The sequence below is a fragment of the Schistocerca serialis genome, chromosome 1, assembly GCF_023864345.2.
Source record: "Schistocerca serialis cubense isolate TAMUIC-IGC-003099 chromosome 1, iqSchSeri2.2, whole genome shotgun sequence".
Taxonomy (NCBI): Eukaryota; Metazoa; Arthropoda; class Insecta; order Orthoptera; family Acrididae; genus Schistocerca; species Schistocerca serialis.
Genome location: NC_064638.1, coordinates 650,288,706 through 650,305,774, shown reverse-complemented (window position 1 = coordinate 650,305,774; position 17,069 = coordinate 650,288,706). Strand labels below are relative to the sequence as shown.

At 38.7% G+C, this 17,069-nt stretch overlaps 1 protein-coding gene across 1 annotated transcript in view; it reads left to right on the top strand.

The window, feature by feature from the left end:
• Window positions 1-17,069, top strand: part of LOC126479033 (divergent protein kinase domain 2A) — a gene marked incomplete at its 5' end in the record, with an annotated part of 102,039 nt that overhangs the window by 20,605 nt on the left and 64,365 nt on the right. The window contains one exon of the mRNA XM_050103750.1: window positions 2,476-2,776. Within this exon, the coding sequence (XP_049959707.1) occupies window positions 2,476-2,776 (301 nt within the window). The remainder of the gene's footprint in view (window positions 1-2,475; window positions 2,777-17,069) is intronic.

The window sequence follows — 17,069 nt, the reverse complement described above, 5'->3', positions numbered from 1 at the left end:
TTTTCACAGCACAGGAATTCTATGACAGCACATTGCTGTTGAGGAATGTCAAGTGTAGCAGACATCTTGAAGACATGCTGTGATGGTGCCACTCATGGGAACAGGTTGAACTAAGTTTGAAAACAAGCGGGAAGGATGTATCTACACACTGTAAAACTTTCACACATGCAGAATGAAAACTGTATTTTTACAAAAATAGTGTGCATTTGTTTTGGAGTGACCCTCATAGTAAGCACAAAAACAGAGTTTTGTGTGAGAACCATTGCTTACCATAGCAACTGCATCAGATGCATATAAATCTAGAGGTTAAACAGTCATGAAGAATAATACCTGTGATTAATCATCCAACCACATAATGTTTTTATACATATATAGTTAATACCTAAACAAAGGTAACATGATAACTGCTACTTAGCACAGTTTTCTTCTCATCTAAATTTTTTATTTAGCATTTCATATGTAAGTGTAAAAACACATTTCATGTGTAGTACAGTATAAAAACATGCTGCAGTTGTTTAATCAGGCAAGACACATCACCCCTATTTTTTGGTAGTGGTCATATTGGGAGAACTGTTACTGATAAATTCTACATCTACATTGATACTCCGCAAGCCACCCAACGGTGTGTGGCGGAGGGCATTGATACTTATATAGGAGGTCAGGATGCTTATGTGGATTCCATAAGGTCAAGGCCACTGCTAAAAAAAAAATCAGTATATCCAAGTTTGTGTCTGTTCCTGGCAAAAATTTTCAGTTCCGATTTCAGAAGCAAAAAGATACAGTTACTGTGTTAATTAATGATTATTATGTAATTGTTTGATTCTGTGTGGTGTAAGTGGGTACTATGAGACCTCATATTTAATATTTTTTCTTTGAATATTTTGAGGCCAAACTGCTCTTCAGTTTGTACAACTTGTTTGTTAAGGTTTTTGAAGCCAGTGCTACAAGGGAAAAATCAGAACACTGTGCTGATGAACTATAGGATATAAAGGCAATTACAATTAAACTTTCGCTACTTGAGGGACTGCCGCCCTGCCCCCGCCCCCCCTCCACATGAAAAACAAGCATTTGACCTTGGGGCAATGAAACTTTGTATAAACATTTTTCAAGACATGCAAAAGAGAAATAATGAAAAGACCATTAAAAGAAACTAATTTTAATATCCATATTTGTTAACGACGTAACTTGTTTATGTACGAGTCTACAAATGTTGTTCATTGTGATGACCATCTTGCATGACAGCTTGGAACTTCTCTAGAGATTACTCTACTGCTGCTGGAAACATCTCAGGTGGGATGTTGGCTACCTCCTTCGCCATGTTAATCTTCAACCTCCAATGTGTGTTAGTGCCCTTTTGGTAAAATTTGTCCTTCAGGTAAACCCGTAACCATTAAATCACACAGGTTCAAATCAGGTGATCTTGGTGTCTACACAGTTCGGAATCATCAGCCAGTGATGCAGTTTTCTCGACCTCATGTTTTATGGAGTAATTGAGTGACCTCACAAGCAATGTGGTGTGGAGCACCATTGTGCATCAAAACAGCTGAGTTCAAAGCACCTCTCTCCATATAGCAGAGATAACATGTTGGTGAAGCAAATCACAGTAACATGTACAATTCACGCTACTTGCCCTTGGTCCTTGGCCCAAGTTCCTCCTATGACACTGTACTAGTACTGGTGCCTAACAGCAAGTCATGATACTAACACTACTAATGATGCAAATCCTACAGCACACATTCTGAACATAATTCCAAAAAGTTAGGTACCCATACAGTAAACAGTTTTCCATCTACATTGGTTCCATTAGTGAAAGTTCAGTTATAACCACACTGTTTTTAGTTCCATTTAAGCATTCATGTTATAGCTTCATAGCATATATACAAAATTAATTTATTTACATAAGGCTGCTAGCAATACAAATTATTGATGTAAAAAATGTTCTGCATCTGTTAAATATTTTGCTATCTCCCAGAAATCCATGAGCAAGAAAAGTTTGTTCAAAATTTGTGCAGAGAACTTCTGCTTTAAGGCATCATGTATACTGGGAACGACATTAATTGTTCACTTTATTTCTATCTACAGTTAGTTTCATTGCATCCTTGAAAATGTAGCTTTGCTGATTTAAAGTTACAAGTTAAAAAACATTGTATGAATTCCTTATTCCATTTACAAATGGAAGATAGAAAGAATATAAACTTTTGATTCATGTGTAGGCCTGTAAGAGGTAGTGAATTGTCACAAGTTTAGTCTGTGGAATACTGCATCACAATCTTAACTTCTCTCTGAAAAATTAATTTTTTAAATTTTTATTTTTTTAGACGGTCAGTGTCTTGCTTTGAACACCTATAAATTGAGATCTTTTGACATTTCTGTAATTCACTTTTGTGAGCCAGGCTGGCCTTTTTTGTATGATCTTCAGATTTGTTCCAATAAATGGTTTTTCACTGCCTGTCTCTCTCACGCTTTCTGTTTCAGATCCTACCAAAGGAAGATGGTTGGCCAGTTCCATTTTATTATGGTGCCTGTGGCAGGCTCATAATAGAAGAATATGCTGGAGAAACATTAACAACATATTACACAAAACCGTGGTTAGAAAGGGCAAAACTTGCTCAAAAGCTTCTTGTTGCTGCCAAGAAGTTAACAAATGACCACCTAGGTTTCAGATTTTATCTGACAGATGTCTCACCTGACAACATTGCAGTAGATGCCAGTGGTAGTGTATACTTCATTGACTTGGAAGATGTGATCATTGTGGACAGGAATATTCCAGACCATGGTACGTACAGTACTGAACATTTCTTCTGGTGAATATTTATGATGCCACAAGTTAAATAATGTTACAATATTATGACTAGGGTAGATTACTACTGCTGTATAGAGGAGATGTTGAGTTGCTGATGGGCACAACAGAAGGACTGTTGTGCTTGTCTGTGACTCAACATCTCCTCTATATGGCATGTATAAATCTATCATTGTTATAATATTGTCATTAGTCCATCCGGGATTTTCCATTGTTTAAATAAAGTGAATAATTTAGAAGCAAGAGAGACCACCCATCCATTAGCCAAGTGTTGAATTGTCAGCAGGCACACACACAAGGGAAAGAAAGCTCAAAAGCTTTCTGATTAAATCCTCTGATTAATCCCCCCCCCCCACACACAAAACACACATTTGACAAAATGAATTTTTTTTAATGGCGTCTATTTGGCCAAAGATAAGCCCAAAAATTTCACTGTTAAAAGAATAATAATCTTCACTTCAAGCATTAGGCCATTTTTTGTCATTTGCGTGTTACGATACTCATCGCTTCCTTGGTCTTCCTTGACATCTTGACAACCAGCTTAAATGTTACTATCTGGAGTGGTAATCTTTCTACACTCATTCTATTGAGATGTTCGTTCCAATTTCTTCTACAGACATCAAAAAAAGTTTTGCATCACCTAGGTTCTGAGAGTTCCGGAACTTGTACAGAAAATTGGAATAGAGATCAACATAAACCTCATTTCCGCCCTTTTTATTGCTCATGAAAACCACATATTGCATGTTGTACCACCATGTAGTGAGACCTTCAGAGGTGGTGGTCCAGATTGCTGTACACACTGGTACTTCTAATATGCACAGCATGTCCTCTTCCATTGATGCATGTATGTAATTGTCATGTCATACCATCCACAAGTTCATCAAGGCACAGTTGGTTCAGATTTTCCCACTCCTCAATGGCAATTCAGCGTAGATACCTCAGAGTGATTTGTGGGTCATGTCATCCATAAACATCCCTTTTCAATCTATCCCAGGCATGTTTGATAGGGTTCATGCCTGGAGAAGGTGCTGGCCACTCTAGTCGAGTGATGTCATTATCCTGAAGGTAGTCATTCATGATGGAGGCACAAATTGTTGTCCATGAAGATGGATGCCTCGCCAATATGCTGCTGATATGGTTGCACTATCAATCGGAGGATGGCACTCGTGTATTGTACAGCCGTTACAGCGACTTCCATGATCGCCAGCGGCATTCGCTGGCCCCCACATAATGCCACCCCAAAACAGCAGGGAACTTCCACCTTGCTCCACTGTCTAAGGCATTCAGCCTGCCCGGGTTGCTTCCAAACATGTCTCTGCCGATTGTCTTGTTGAAGGCATATGTGACACTCATCGGTGAAGAGAACGTGATGCCAATCCTGAGTGGTCCATTCGGCATGTTGTTGGGCCCAACTGTACTGCACTGCATGGTGTCGTGGTTGCAAAGATGGACGTCAGGTGTGAAGTTGTACATCATACGTGGTGACGTTGCTGTCAGGGTTCCTCCAAGCCATAATGCTTAGGTAGCAGTCATCCACTGCAGTAGTAGCCCTTGGGCAACTTGAGTAAGGCATGTCATCGATAGTTCCTGTCTCTCTCTGTATCTCCTCCATGTACAAACAATATTGCTTTGGTTCACACCGAGACACCTGGACACTTCCCTTGTTGAGAGCCTTTCCTGGTCTACCATACCTTCCTTCGCCGTCGGCGTTGTCATTGTTACCGTGAGACACCATTATACCAAGAGGAAAGGCACGTCGATCTTAGAGCGTGAGATATGATGACCTTAAGCCATTGACAACACACAACCGTCACGGTAGCACCTGATTCCAGAATAGCTGCAGTAGTTAAGATCTATGAACTATCCCCTGTTGACCAGGTCCCCAAAACTTAACTCGTAATGAGATCCCTTCAAAGCAAATTGTCATAATGATCGTCTATAAAGGCTTCGTACAACGAGAAGAAATGTTACGGTTTATGGAATAATAACAGATACGACCAAACTGTCTTGTCTCTTCTGCTTTATTTAACATAACTTCGTTCACAGTTTCATTTCGCATTCACCACTCATTCACCGAAACCCTTTGATGAACAGTTTTGGTTGCTTAACACCAACAGTCAATGATAATGATACAGCTTTTCTCCTTTTTATAAATTGAAGCCTGCTCTCCGTGATATAAAAAAAAAAAAAAAAAAAAAAAAAAAAAAACCGGTCTCAATACCGCGTCCCTCGTGAGATGCGAATAGACTTATCCCAGAATTGACCGCCCTGTAGGTGTACTCAATTTAATGACCACACTTCACTGTCCGCTATTTCGCGTAACTGAATGTCCATTTGTTAGTCTGATTATACACTGTAGTTATTTAAAATTCACCCCTATATTTTTCACAACGCACAATTAGCACTTCGTTACTTGTTTGTTTTTTTTCTAAGGGTAAACGGAAAAAAAGACGCCGTATCATCGGCTTAGTCGACATAAAGCAAAACACCTTAATATGCCCAATTTCACCTCTTCTTATAGGATCGGCTACCTTACTCATTAATTTACTACATATTATTTCCAATAACACTAAACAGGTATCGCCGTTATATTTTAATTGTATTCAAAAGCATGTTACTACTATTATGACCAACCAAAATGTCACAAATCGTGCGGCGTGCGTTTTTAATGATAACTTTACGCTATTCAATTTCTGTTACAGCTATCTTGACTCGTAATGTTACACTGGCACAAAGTAACAATGTAGATGCGATCAAACTGCGGTACTGACCATCTAGTCATGGTTGAACTACAGACAACACGAGCCGTGTACCTCTTTCCTGGTGGAATGACTGGAACTGATCGGCTGTCGGACCCGCTCCGTCTAATAGGCGCTGCTCATGCATGGTTGTTTACATCTTTGGGTGGGTTTACTGACATCTCTGAACAGTCAGAGGGACTGTCTCTGTGATACAGTGTCCACAGTCAATGTCTATCTTCAGGATTTCTGGGAACCGGGATAATGCAAAACTTTTTTGATGTGCGTATTTAGTTGGGGATGTTAAATATAGTCAGCTCTTCCATAATTTCCAAATTTCTAATCTGTCAGCTCTTATGCATCCCTTTACTGCTCCTAGAAACTTCATCTCTATTCCCTGTGTGCAACTTTCTTGACATTTACTTATAATCCATGATTCACTTCCATAAAAAGCATTGGAACTGCAATTGTCTTATAAAATTTCAGTCTTCTTTCTTTCCTAATTTTATTTGTTAGAAATCTGTTTGTTGTTTCACATATATTCCCATACTTTGCTAATTTCTTCCGTATGTCTTCATCATACTTATAAGTGATGTCACAACACAAATAATTAAAATGTTTGACCTATTCTATTCTACTGTTGATCACAATTTTTATCTGTACAGGATATTTCCCTTTGAAAGCCATTTAACTTTGTCTTCTGTTCTGAAAGCATCAAATGGTATTCACGAACCTTACCTAATAAAAGTATTCCCTTTGTGAGCCACCTTCATAATGTACCAGCAGTGTGGCATTGTTTTGTTATAATAGACAATTTAAGTGGGAATTGCTATTAATCTTAATTCCCCTGTTAAAAATCTCCTTCCATTTCCGAATTGCATCATCTATTTAGATGTTAACAAGTGTCAGTGAAATGCTACACTCTCATCTTACTACTTTGTTATTACAGTCGAATGTTTGTACAGGCTTTTTAAAATGTTTATTATGTGTTGAAGATATCTTCTTTTCCACATAATTCTCCGCAATTTCTGTTTATCAACATTATTGAATGCCTTAATAAAATCAATGAACACTAAACAGGTTTTTGAGTATTCATTTTATTATAAATACTGCATCTGTTGTTGATCTGCCCCACTGAAATCCCTTCATTCTTCACCTAATAAACTCTCAGCTATAATCTTTAACCTATTGTTCACTATTCTTGCATAAACTTTGCATGCAGTGTCAAATAATCTGATTCCTCTATAGTTCTTACAGCTATTGCAGCTCCTTTTTCAAATAGTGGTATCACCTTTGCTTGTGGCCAAGCTTTTGGAATCGCTCTCTTTCTCCAGCACGTATTAAATAAATGTAGTAATCTCTTTTGTAGTAAGATGCCTCCATATTTTTGTTGTGTCTAGACAAGACAGCCTAGACACAATGAGAGGAAGCCGAAAGGCACGCGCTAAGTTAAAGCAGGATGGCGTGAGGTCTGAAACAGGATACGTAATGAATGCTATAAAGAAAAGTACATAGCTTCTGGAATACTTAACTTTAATCCATCCTTGGTACATCTGGAGATTGTGGCGATACAAGTGAGACTCTTTAGATACATGCAATGTTACTAATGGCGCCTTGCTAGGTCATAGCCATTGACTTAGCTGAAGGCTATTCTAACTATCTGCTCTGCAAATGAGCGAGGCTTCAACAGTGTGCATCGCTAGCTACGTCGTCCGTACAACTGGGGCGAGTGCTAGTCCGTCTCTCGAGACTTGCCGTGTGGTGGCGCTCGGTCTGCGATCACTAACAGTGGTGACACGCGGGTCCGACATGTACTAATGGATCGCGGCCGATTTAAAGCTACCACCTAGCAAGTGTGGTGTCTGGCGGTGACACCACATTTTAGTAATTCAGCATTTATACTGTCCATACCAGTAGCTTTTCTGTGTGCATTTTTTTGAGTTGAGGGCTTCTCTTAATTCATTCATACATAAGTCGTTTATATATCCTATTTCAAATTCATCTTTTATGTTCCCTGTGGAGTAATTTTCTTCATATCACAAGTTCTTGTAATATTCTATCCGTTTTGCTTGTTGGATGTTACTTATTTGAGCAACTTTTTTTTCTGTTTGATGTAGGATTTTCATTGTTTTATAACCTGTAATAGAGGTATAATAAGCTGTAATAGAACTAGATAATAATTGATTTTAAGAATCAACCACAATTTGACAATTAAAGGAAATACTATTGGTTAATAAACTAATCTTAAGCAACTGCATTCAGTGGCCCATTGAAAACAGTGTAGAATGTGTACAACTTTGACAGTACAACAAATGACACTGCAAGTTACGTAGATGGCAACAAGGTTCAATTCTGTGTGGTGATTATAACATATTGCATAAAACCATAACTCTGGTCATTTGAAAAATAATAAGTATTAGCTGCCCCCCCCATGAACCACGGTGGGGAGGCTTGCGTGCCTCAGCAATACAGATGGCCGTACCGTAGGTGCAACCACAACGGAGGGGTATCTGTTGAGAGGTCAGACAAATGTGTGGTTCCTGAAGAGGGGCAGCAACCTTTTCAGTAGTTGTAGGGGCAACAGTCTGGATGATTGACTGATCTGGCCTTGCAACACTAACTAAAACGGCCTTGCTGTGCTGGTACTGCGAACGGCTGAAAGCAAGGGGAAACTACAGCCGTAATTTTTCCCGAGGGCATTCAGCTTTACTGTATGGTTAAATGATGATGGCGTCCTCTTGGGTAAAATATTCTGGAGGTAAAATAGTCCCCCATTCGGATCTCTGGGTGGGGACTACTCAAGAGGACGTCGTTATCAGGAGAAAGAAAACTGGCGTTCTACGGATCGGAGTGTGGAATGTCAGATCCCTTAATCGGGCAGGTAGGTTAGAAAATTTAAAAAGGGAAATGGATAGGTTGAAGTTAGATATAGTGGGAATTAGTGAAGTTCGGTGGCAGGAGGAACAAGACTTCTGGTCAGGTGACTACAGGGTTATAAACACAAAATCAAATAGGGGTAATGCAGGAGTAGGTTTAATAATGAATAAAAAAATTGGAGTGCGGGTAAGCTACTACCAACGCATTATTGTGGCCAAGATAGACACAAAGCCAATGCCTACTACAGTAGTACAAGTTTATATGCCAACTAGCTCTGCAGATGATGAAGAAATTGATGAAATGTATGATGAGATAAAAGAAATTATTCAGGTAGTGAAGGGAGATGAAAATTTAATAGTCATGGGTGACTGGAATTCGAGAGTAGGAAAAGGGAGAGAACGAAACATAGTAGGTGAATATGGATTGGGGGAGAGAAATGAAAGAGGAAGCCATCTGGTAGAATTTTGCACAGAGCATAACTTAATCATAGCTAAAACTTGGTTCAAGAATCATAAAAGAAGGTTCTATACATGGAAGAATCCTGGAGATACTAGAAGGTATCAGATAGATTATATAATGGTAAGACAGAGATTTAGGAACCAGATTTTAAATTGTAAGGCATTTCCAGGGGCAGATATGGACTCTGACCACAATCTATTGGTTATGAACTGTAGATTAAAACTGAAGAAACTGCAAAAAGGTGGGAAATTAAAGAGATGGGACCTGGATAAACTGAAAGAACCAGAGGTTGTACAGAGTTTCAGGGAGAGCATAAGGGAACAATTGACAGGAATGGGGGAAAGAAATACAGTAGAAGAAGAATGGATAGCTCTGAGGGATGAAGTAGTGAAGGCAGCAGAGGATCAAGTTGGTAAAAAGACGAGGGCTAGTAGAAGTCCTTGGGTAACAGAAGAAATATTGATTTTAATTGATGAAAGGAGAAAATATAAAAACGTAGTAAATGAAGCAGGCAAAAAGGAATACAAAGTCTCAAAAATGAGATCGACAGGAAGTGCAAAATGGCTAAGCAGGGATGGCTAGAGGACAAATGTAAGGATGTAGAGGCTTATCTCACTAGGGGTAAGATAGATACTGCCTACAGGAAAATTAAAGAGACCTTTGGAGAAAAGAGAACCATTTGCATGAATATCAAGAGCTCAGATGGAAACCCAGTTCTAAGCAAAGAAGAGGAAGCAGAAAGATGGAAGGAGTATATAGAGGGTCTATACAAGGCCGATGTTCTTGAGGACAATATTTTGGAAATGGAAGAGGATGTAGATGAAGATGAAATGGGAGATATGATACTGCGTGAAGAGTTTGACAGAGCACTGAAATACTCGAGTCAAAACAAGGCCCCGGGAGTAGACAACATTCCATTAGAACTACTGACGGCCTTGGGAGAGCCAGTCCTGACAAAACTCTACCATCTGGTGAGCAAGATGTATGAGACAGGCGAAATACCCTCAGACTTCAAGAAGAACATAATAATTCCAATCCCAAAGAAAGCAGGTGTTGATAGATATGAAAATTACCGAACTATCAGTTTAATAAGTCACAGCTGCAAAATACTAACACGAATTCTTTACAGACGAATGGAAACACTGGTAGAAGCCGACCTCGGCGACGATCAGTTTGGATTCCGCAGAAATGTTGGAACACGTGAGGCAATACTGACCCTACGACTTATCGTAGAAAATGGATTAAGGAAAGGAAAACCTACATTTCTAGCATTTGTAGACTTAGAGAAAGCTTTTGACAATGTTGACTGGAATACTCTCTTTCAAATTCTAAAGGTGGCAGGGGTAAAATACAGGGAGCGAAAGGCTATTTACAATTTGTACAGAAACCAGATGGCAGTTATAAGAGTCGAGGGACATGAAAGGGAAGCAGTGGTTGGGAAGGGAGTGAGACAGGGTTGTAGCCTGTCCCCGATGTTATTCAATCTGTATATTGAGCAAGCAGTAAAGGAAACAAAAGAAAAATTCGGAGTAGGTATTAAAGTCCATGGAGAAGAAATAAAAACATTGTAATTCTGTCAGAGACAGCAAAGGACTTGGAAGAGCTGTTGAAAGGAATGGACAGTGTCTTGAAAGGAGGATATAAGATGAACATCAACAAAAGCAAAACGAGGATAATGGAATGTAGTCGAATTAAGTTGGGTGACGCTGAGGGAATTAGATTAGGAAATGAGACACTTAAAGTAGTAAAGGAGTTTTGCTATTTGGGGAGCAAAATAACTGATGATGGTCAAAGTAGAGAGGAAATAAAATGTAGACTGGCAATGGCAAGAAAGGCATTTCTGAAGAAGAAAAATTTGTTAACATCGAGTATAGATTTAAATGTCAGGAAGTGTTTGTGAAAGTATTTGTATGGAGTGTAGCCATGTATGGAAGTGAAACATGGACAATAAATAGTTTGAACAAGAAGAGAATAGAAGCTTTCAAAATGTGGTGCTACAGAAGAATGCTGAAGATTAGATTGGTAGATCACATAACTGATGAGGAGGTATTGAATAGAATTGGGGAGAAGAGGAGTTTGTGGCATAACTTGACTAGAAGAAGGGACCGGTTGGTAGGACATGTTCTGAGGCATCAAGGGATCACAAATTTAGCATTGGAGGGCAGCGTGAAGGGTAAAAATCGTAGAGGGAGACCAAGAGATGAATACACTAAGCAGATTCAGAAGGATGTAGGTTGTAGTAAGTACTGGGAGATGAAGAAGCTTGCACAGGATAGAGTAGCATGGAGAGCTGCATCAAACCACTCTCAGGACTGAAGACAACAACAAACAACAAGTATTAGGTTTCATCAAACAACAATTACAGTCACTACTGTACCAATTTGGACAAGTGCCTATTACAAGGACATGCTGAAAAGTAATGTCTCTGAATTTTTTATTCTATTCTCAATATTAGTTGAGGTATTATATGTCAAGCATATTACTTAGTAGACTTTCCTGCTTTGCTGACGCAAGTTGCAACCCTCTGCCTATAGAGGGCTCTGAATTGTAGTGTATATTGTGGTGGTGTATAACATAACTATGTTGGTGCATGAGAGACCCTCAGGAAACTGAAATCACGAACTCAAATAGTTCACCCACATATGGAGCACCCTCTCCTTTAGCATGAAAATGCCAGACCACACACGAGCTCTGCAATGTCTGCAACAATCCGAAAACTTGGCTTCACTGTCATTGATCATCCTCCATAAAGTCACAACTTGGCTCAGTCCAATTTTTTGCCTGTTTACAAAACTTAAAGAACACCTTTGAGAACTTCACTTTGATAATGATGAAGTGGTGCAACCAGCAGTGAGGTTGTGGCTCTGTAAACGAAGTCAGACATCTTACAGTGATTGTATCTACAAACTGGTTTCTTTTTGGGAGAAATGTGTTTGTTTCCAAGGTAAATTATGTTGAGAAATAAATATGTAGACATGAAGAATAAAGATGTGGAATGTTAATAAAGTTTGTTTTATTTAAAAAAACTTTAAAAGTTTTAACATAAAAAATTCGAAGGCCTTACTTACCAGCACACTCTTGTATATTGTGTCTGAGCATGCCACAACGCTAGCTATACTAAACTAGTGACACTTAAAAAACTCTTCAGACTGCAACAAGAAAATTTCCAATGAGTACCTCAGACTTATCATTATGTACAATAGCTGTATACCAACATACACTGGGAAGATTAAAATTTTAGTAACCCAGAAAGCTAAATAATTTTAAATTGTACCCCATAAAGTTAGTGATGAACAGAATTCCACTTATTTTCTAACCTATCTTGGTTAGCCAATAAAAGAGAACAATATTCGAAACAGTAACAATTGCAAAACACTCCTTAAAAGACCTGGTGTTTCAAAATGAATATTGAGGTTTTAAGGCTATTTAGTATTTATTGCATTCAACTTAAAATTATAAATAATACATTAAATGAAAGAGCAACTCGAACAGTTTTGTTTGTATACCTGTGTTCATGCACATGCACTGTTTCCCGTGTTTTCCATGCCAACTTTGCAATTGTGATGTTGCTGCATGACAACGAGGATTATCTGGACCTCGTCAGCTTCAGTGATGAACTGACATTTCACGTAAATGGAAATGTGAATTCACATAATGTGCACTTCAGGAGTCAGCAAATCTCCATGAGAAGGTATAGTTGCAACCAGACTCCCTAAATTGAAGGTGTTTGTGCCATATCCCAGTAGGAAGTTCATGTGCCTTCCTTTTTCAGTGAAGCAACTGTAACTGCTGTTTCTTATCTTTATGTACTAAAACATGGCTCTTTCCTCAGATGGAAGAAACTTAAACTCAGAACTTTATTTGCCAGCAAGGTGGTGTGCCACCTCACTGACATAACTCAGTACACTATTGATTAAACGACATTGTAGCCAACCACAACATTGGCCGCAAGGGGATGGGTGACAACAAGTTCTGCATGACCTCCATGTTCACCTTATCTGATGACACATGATTTTTACCTTTGTTGATTCATAAAGTACCATGTGCTTGTGCCTCCACTGCCGGCTTATCTACCTGACTTAAGAAACAGAATTGAAGCAGTTGTTACAACAATTACTCCATACATGCTAATAAAGTTTTGGGAAGAACTCACCTTGACTTGATGTGAGTCGTGTAATGACTAGTCCTCACACTGATAATTCATAAGAAAAACTGTGAGTTGCTCTTTCATTTGATGTATTATTTATATTTGTAATTTGAATGTAATAAATGCTACCAAGCCTCAAAACTCTAATATTCATTTTGAAACACTGAGTACAAATATCAGTAAATACATTAAATATCATAGTTAATCTTATGTAGGTGAAAGACTTATTAGGCTTGGTGACTTGCACATTAAGACCAACTACACACACTGATAAGATGTTCATAAATACAAGTCAGACTGTCTGACTAATTGCATGAGTAACTACCAATGAGAAAATGAAGATGTTGCCTGTATACTCTGTATCAATAACATTTTTAAATGAGTAATAGAATTCTCCAAGTAAATTCAAATGCAGTTACTGAAGTCATGAACTGGAGAAGACAGCACTCCAGTACTGTTTAGTTAAGTCAAGCACTTTAAGTCTCAGAAGAATCATAGCAATAAATTTCATGTTTCTTGTACTGCCATAGCTTCATAAGGAAACATATCCACTCCTGGATGTTTAGCCATGCTGATGTAATCTATGATGGTATTGTATCCTTGTCAGTCAATGCTGGCTGGCAGTAGGGACTCATATCAGTGCTGCTGAACAACCAAGTCCTGGAACAGTATGCAGGTTGGAGCACAACTATGACACACTTCTTGTAGCCACCTCAGCTAACCCAGGATCACATCACTAGTGCTTGCAGAACCATGCTGCTCCGTGGCTCACAACATACTGCTTTCTCCCTACCTGCTCCTGACATTGCTTGTTCAATGGCCTACAGGTGGCATCACAGCCATGAGCCAAAGATCTTCATTGTAACTTGAGTGTGCCTACAGTTGGTACATACATCCCCCCCTCCCCCTCCCAATCCTAGAGCTGTGGACCAGTAGCTATAGAAGTTCCCTTTTTTCGGTCTTAAGTCTTCTGCCATGATTGCCATATGCCAACCTTTTTATCTCAGAGTAGAACTACAACCTACATCGTCAATTATCTTCTGGATGTATTCCAGTCTTTGTCTTCCTTTACAGTTTTAATCCTCTACAGCTCTCTCTAGGAGCTAGATAGTAAAAAAAGAAATTTATACTAATTAACAAGTCTGTCACTCACTGGTTTTGACCTGGGAAAGGTGAAATCTCACAGTACACTTCCATTCAGAATCAAATAATAGTAAGCTTACAGGGGTCACGAAAGCTACTACCTACTGCATTAAAACAGGGTAAAAGCTTCTTAATGGTTTTGTCAACAGTTTTATTTGTGACCCCCAGTGTATCTCCAACTTGATAAGTACTGGGCTGTTGGCCCCTGTTACATCTTGTATTTCATACCTATGAGCTTTCCTAGTATTATTTTTCACTTTTTTCCCTCTGGGCAACCAATTACTGTGACAATATCAATTCAGGCAACATGTTCTTGATGGAAACCATAAGTTACCCATTGGAGTCAGAACCTTAGAATCAAAGAAGAGCTCTTTTCCTGTCAACAAAGGAAAATTAAGGGGAAAATATCTTGTAGTTACAAATTTTTTCATACTGCTATGTGGGAGTACCCTTAACAATGAACTAAAACTCCTAACTGGTGGGGTGTGAGCATTGGCATAGTGGTGGGGGGAGGGGGGGGGACATTCATTTGAAGAACAATATTTTGTGCCTTTCTCAAATAACTTGAAAACCATGGCTCCTAGTGAAGATATTTTGCAAAGTACAAAATTAAACTACATTAAATTTTCTATTTTTTCTGGAAGACCGATATTTTATACATTGCAGGAGATGGAAAACTCAAAGATTATGAAAAATATTGTTTTAATGGTATAAAATTAATGTTTATCTTTAAATGAAGTGGGTTAAAAATCAATATTAGCTGTGTATATCATGTAAAAATGCAGTAAAGACATATTAAGGGATAAATTGTGTTCTGCGGGTGTAACAGGGTGAAGGGGGGGATTGTAGAGTAGAAGCACATGGTAAGGTAGGTTGTCAGATTGTATTCACGCACTTCCTTCCTTCATAGGTCTGAAAACTGAAGATTGAACCGATGATTCCCCACTTTATTTACCCCACTCTGTCACAAGACGCAACTACAGGGTGTTTCACAGAGTTATACCAACCCTCCACTGCATGCCATAGGAAGCACTGGAAATGCAGTGTGCCTGGGCATGGTTAATTTCCACAGAATGCATTAACACTACATGTAAGATAGATATACAAGGTATGACCTCAAAGTAAGTTCTGTTTGATTATATGAAACAAACGTGTACAAATACAGAAAAAATATTTATTGTACTTAAATCTACAACTGTTAAACTACTTTTCTACATAGCTCCTGAAGTTTTGTAGGCACTTGTCATAGCATGGCACAAGTTTTTGTATGCCTTCTTCATAGAAGGTTGCTGCCTGTGTATTCAACCATGTGGTAACATGTTCTTTCAGCTCGTCATTATCATTGAATTGTTGACCATCAAGGACAGATTTTAGATGTAAGAAGAAATGAAAGTTGCAAGGAGCGAGGTCCGTGCTATACAGAGGATGATGAGACGCGTCCTAGTGAAATTCCCATAAGAGTTGTTTGATCACGTTCGTCGTGTGAGGTCGGGCATTGTCGTGAAAAAAAAACACCACCTTTAGACATTAATCCTCGGCGCTTCTTCTTTATTGCGTGGCACAATTTCTTAATGGTCTCGCTGTAACCATGTGCATTGATTGTTTGGCCTTGTGGTAAGAAATCAATCATCAAAATGCCTTTTCTGTCCCAAAAAAACAGTGCACATGACTTTTCGAAGTGTCAAGATTTGCTTAGGCTTAACCTTCATTGGGGATGAAGCGTGCCTCCATTCCTTTGTTTGCTGTTTTGTTTCAGGGGTGTCGTACGATACCCAAGATTCATCCCCCATGACTATCTGAGAAAGAAAACCATCGCCTTCTGCAATGTAGCATGTCAAAAACTGAAGTGCACTGCCCATCTGTTGTTTTTTGTGTTGTTCAGTAAGAATTCTGGGTACCCAACACAAGCAAATTTTTCAAAATTTCAGATTTTCAGTAACAATTTCATGAATTGGTGATCGTGAGATTTGCAGAACTTCCATAGCAAGGGCACTAAGCGTAAACATATGGTTGTGCTTAATCTTCTCTTCAGTTGTGTGAACCAGTTCATCAGTAACCCCAGACAGGCGTCCACTTCATTCTTCATCGTGCACTTGATCATGTCCTTCATTGAACAGTCTGACACATCTTCTAACTGTTGAATCACTCATAGCATTTTGTCCATAAACCTCGCAGATTTGTCGATGAATTTCCTTCGGTTTAACTTTCTTTGCATTTAGAAAATGAATCACAGATCTGATTTCACACACAGCGTTATTTTCAATTATGGCTGGCATTATAAAGAAGCACTACAAAGCACACATCAGCAGCAGCGATCTGAAAATAGCGTATATGTCTTCTCTAACGCTGCCACAAACACAAATAGAAATGGAACTTACTTTGTGGACGACCCTCGTATACTAATAATGCTAATACAGGTAACGCATATGGATAGAATCTGCATAAATCTCTGCACACAATTCTACCCCACCAGAGGGGAAATTTATTCTTAGTCATTCTGTATGACAGATATAGGAAACTCAACTCCATCCACTTTGAGTGCTGCTAGATTTTCAGTTTACGAGCAGACTATGCCTTCCTGGCATTTGCTTTCCAGTTCTCTTGTGTGAGTGTACAAAATAACTTCACTGTGCTTGTGTTTATATAGTGGAGTTATTTTCAGTTTATTGCATGAGTAATTTTTACAGGTGTTAAGTGAGATATTATGTAAAATATGTTCCCGTAAACAATAGCTGAGGAATGTTTAGTTTGGAAGTGTGATGCTGGTAGCAAGGACATCCTCAGTATATCTTCCAAGATGTGTGTGAACAAACCTGATGGAATGTTCAAGTCTAGAATGTTAATTTGCTGCCTTACTTATGTTGAAATATCTAAAGATCTATCAAAAAATGTACTTGTCCTACCT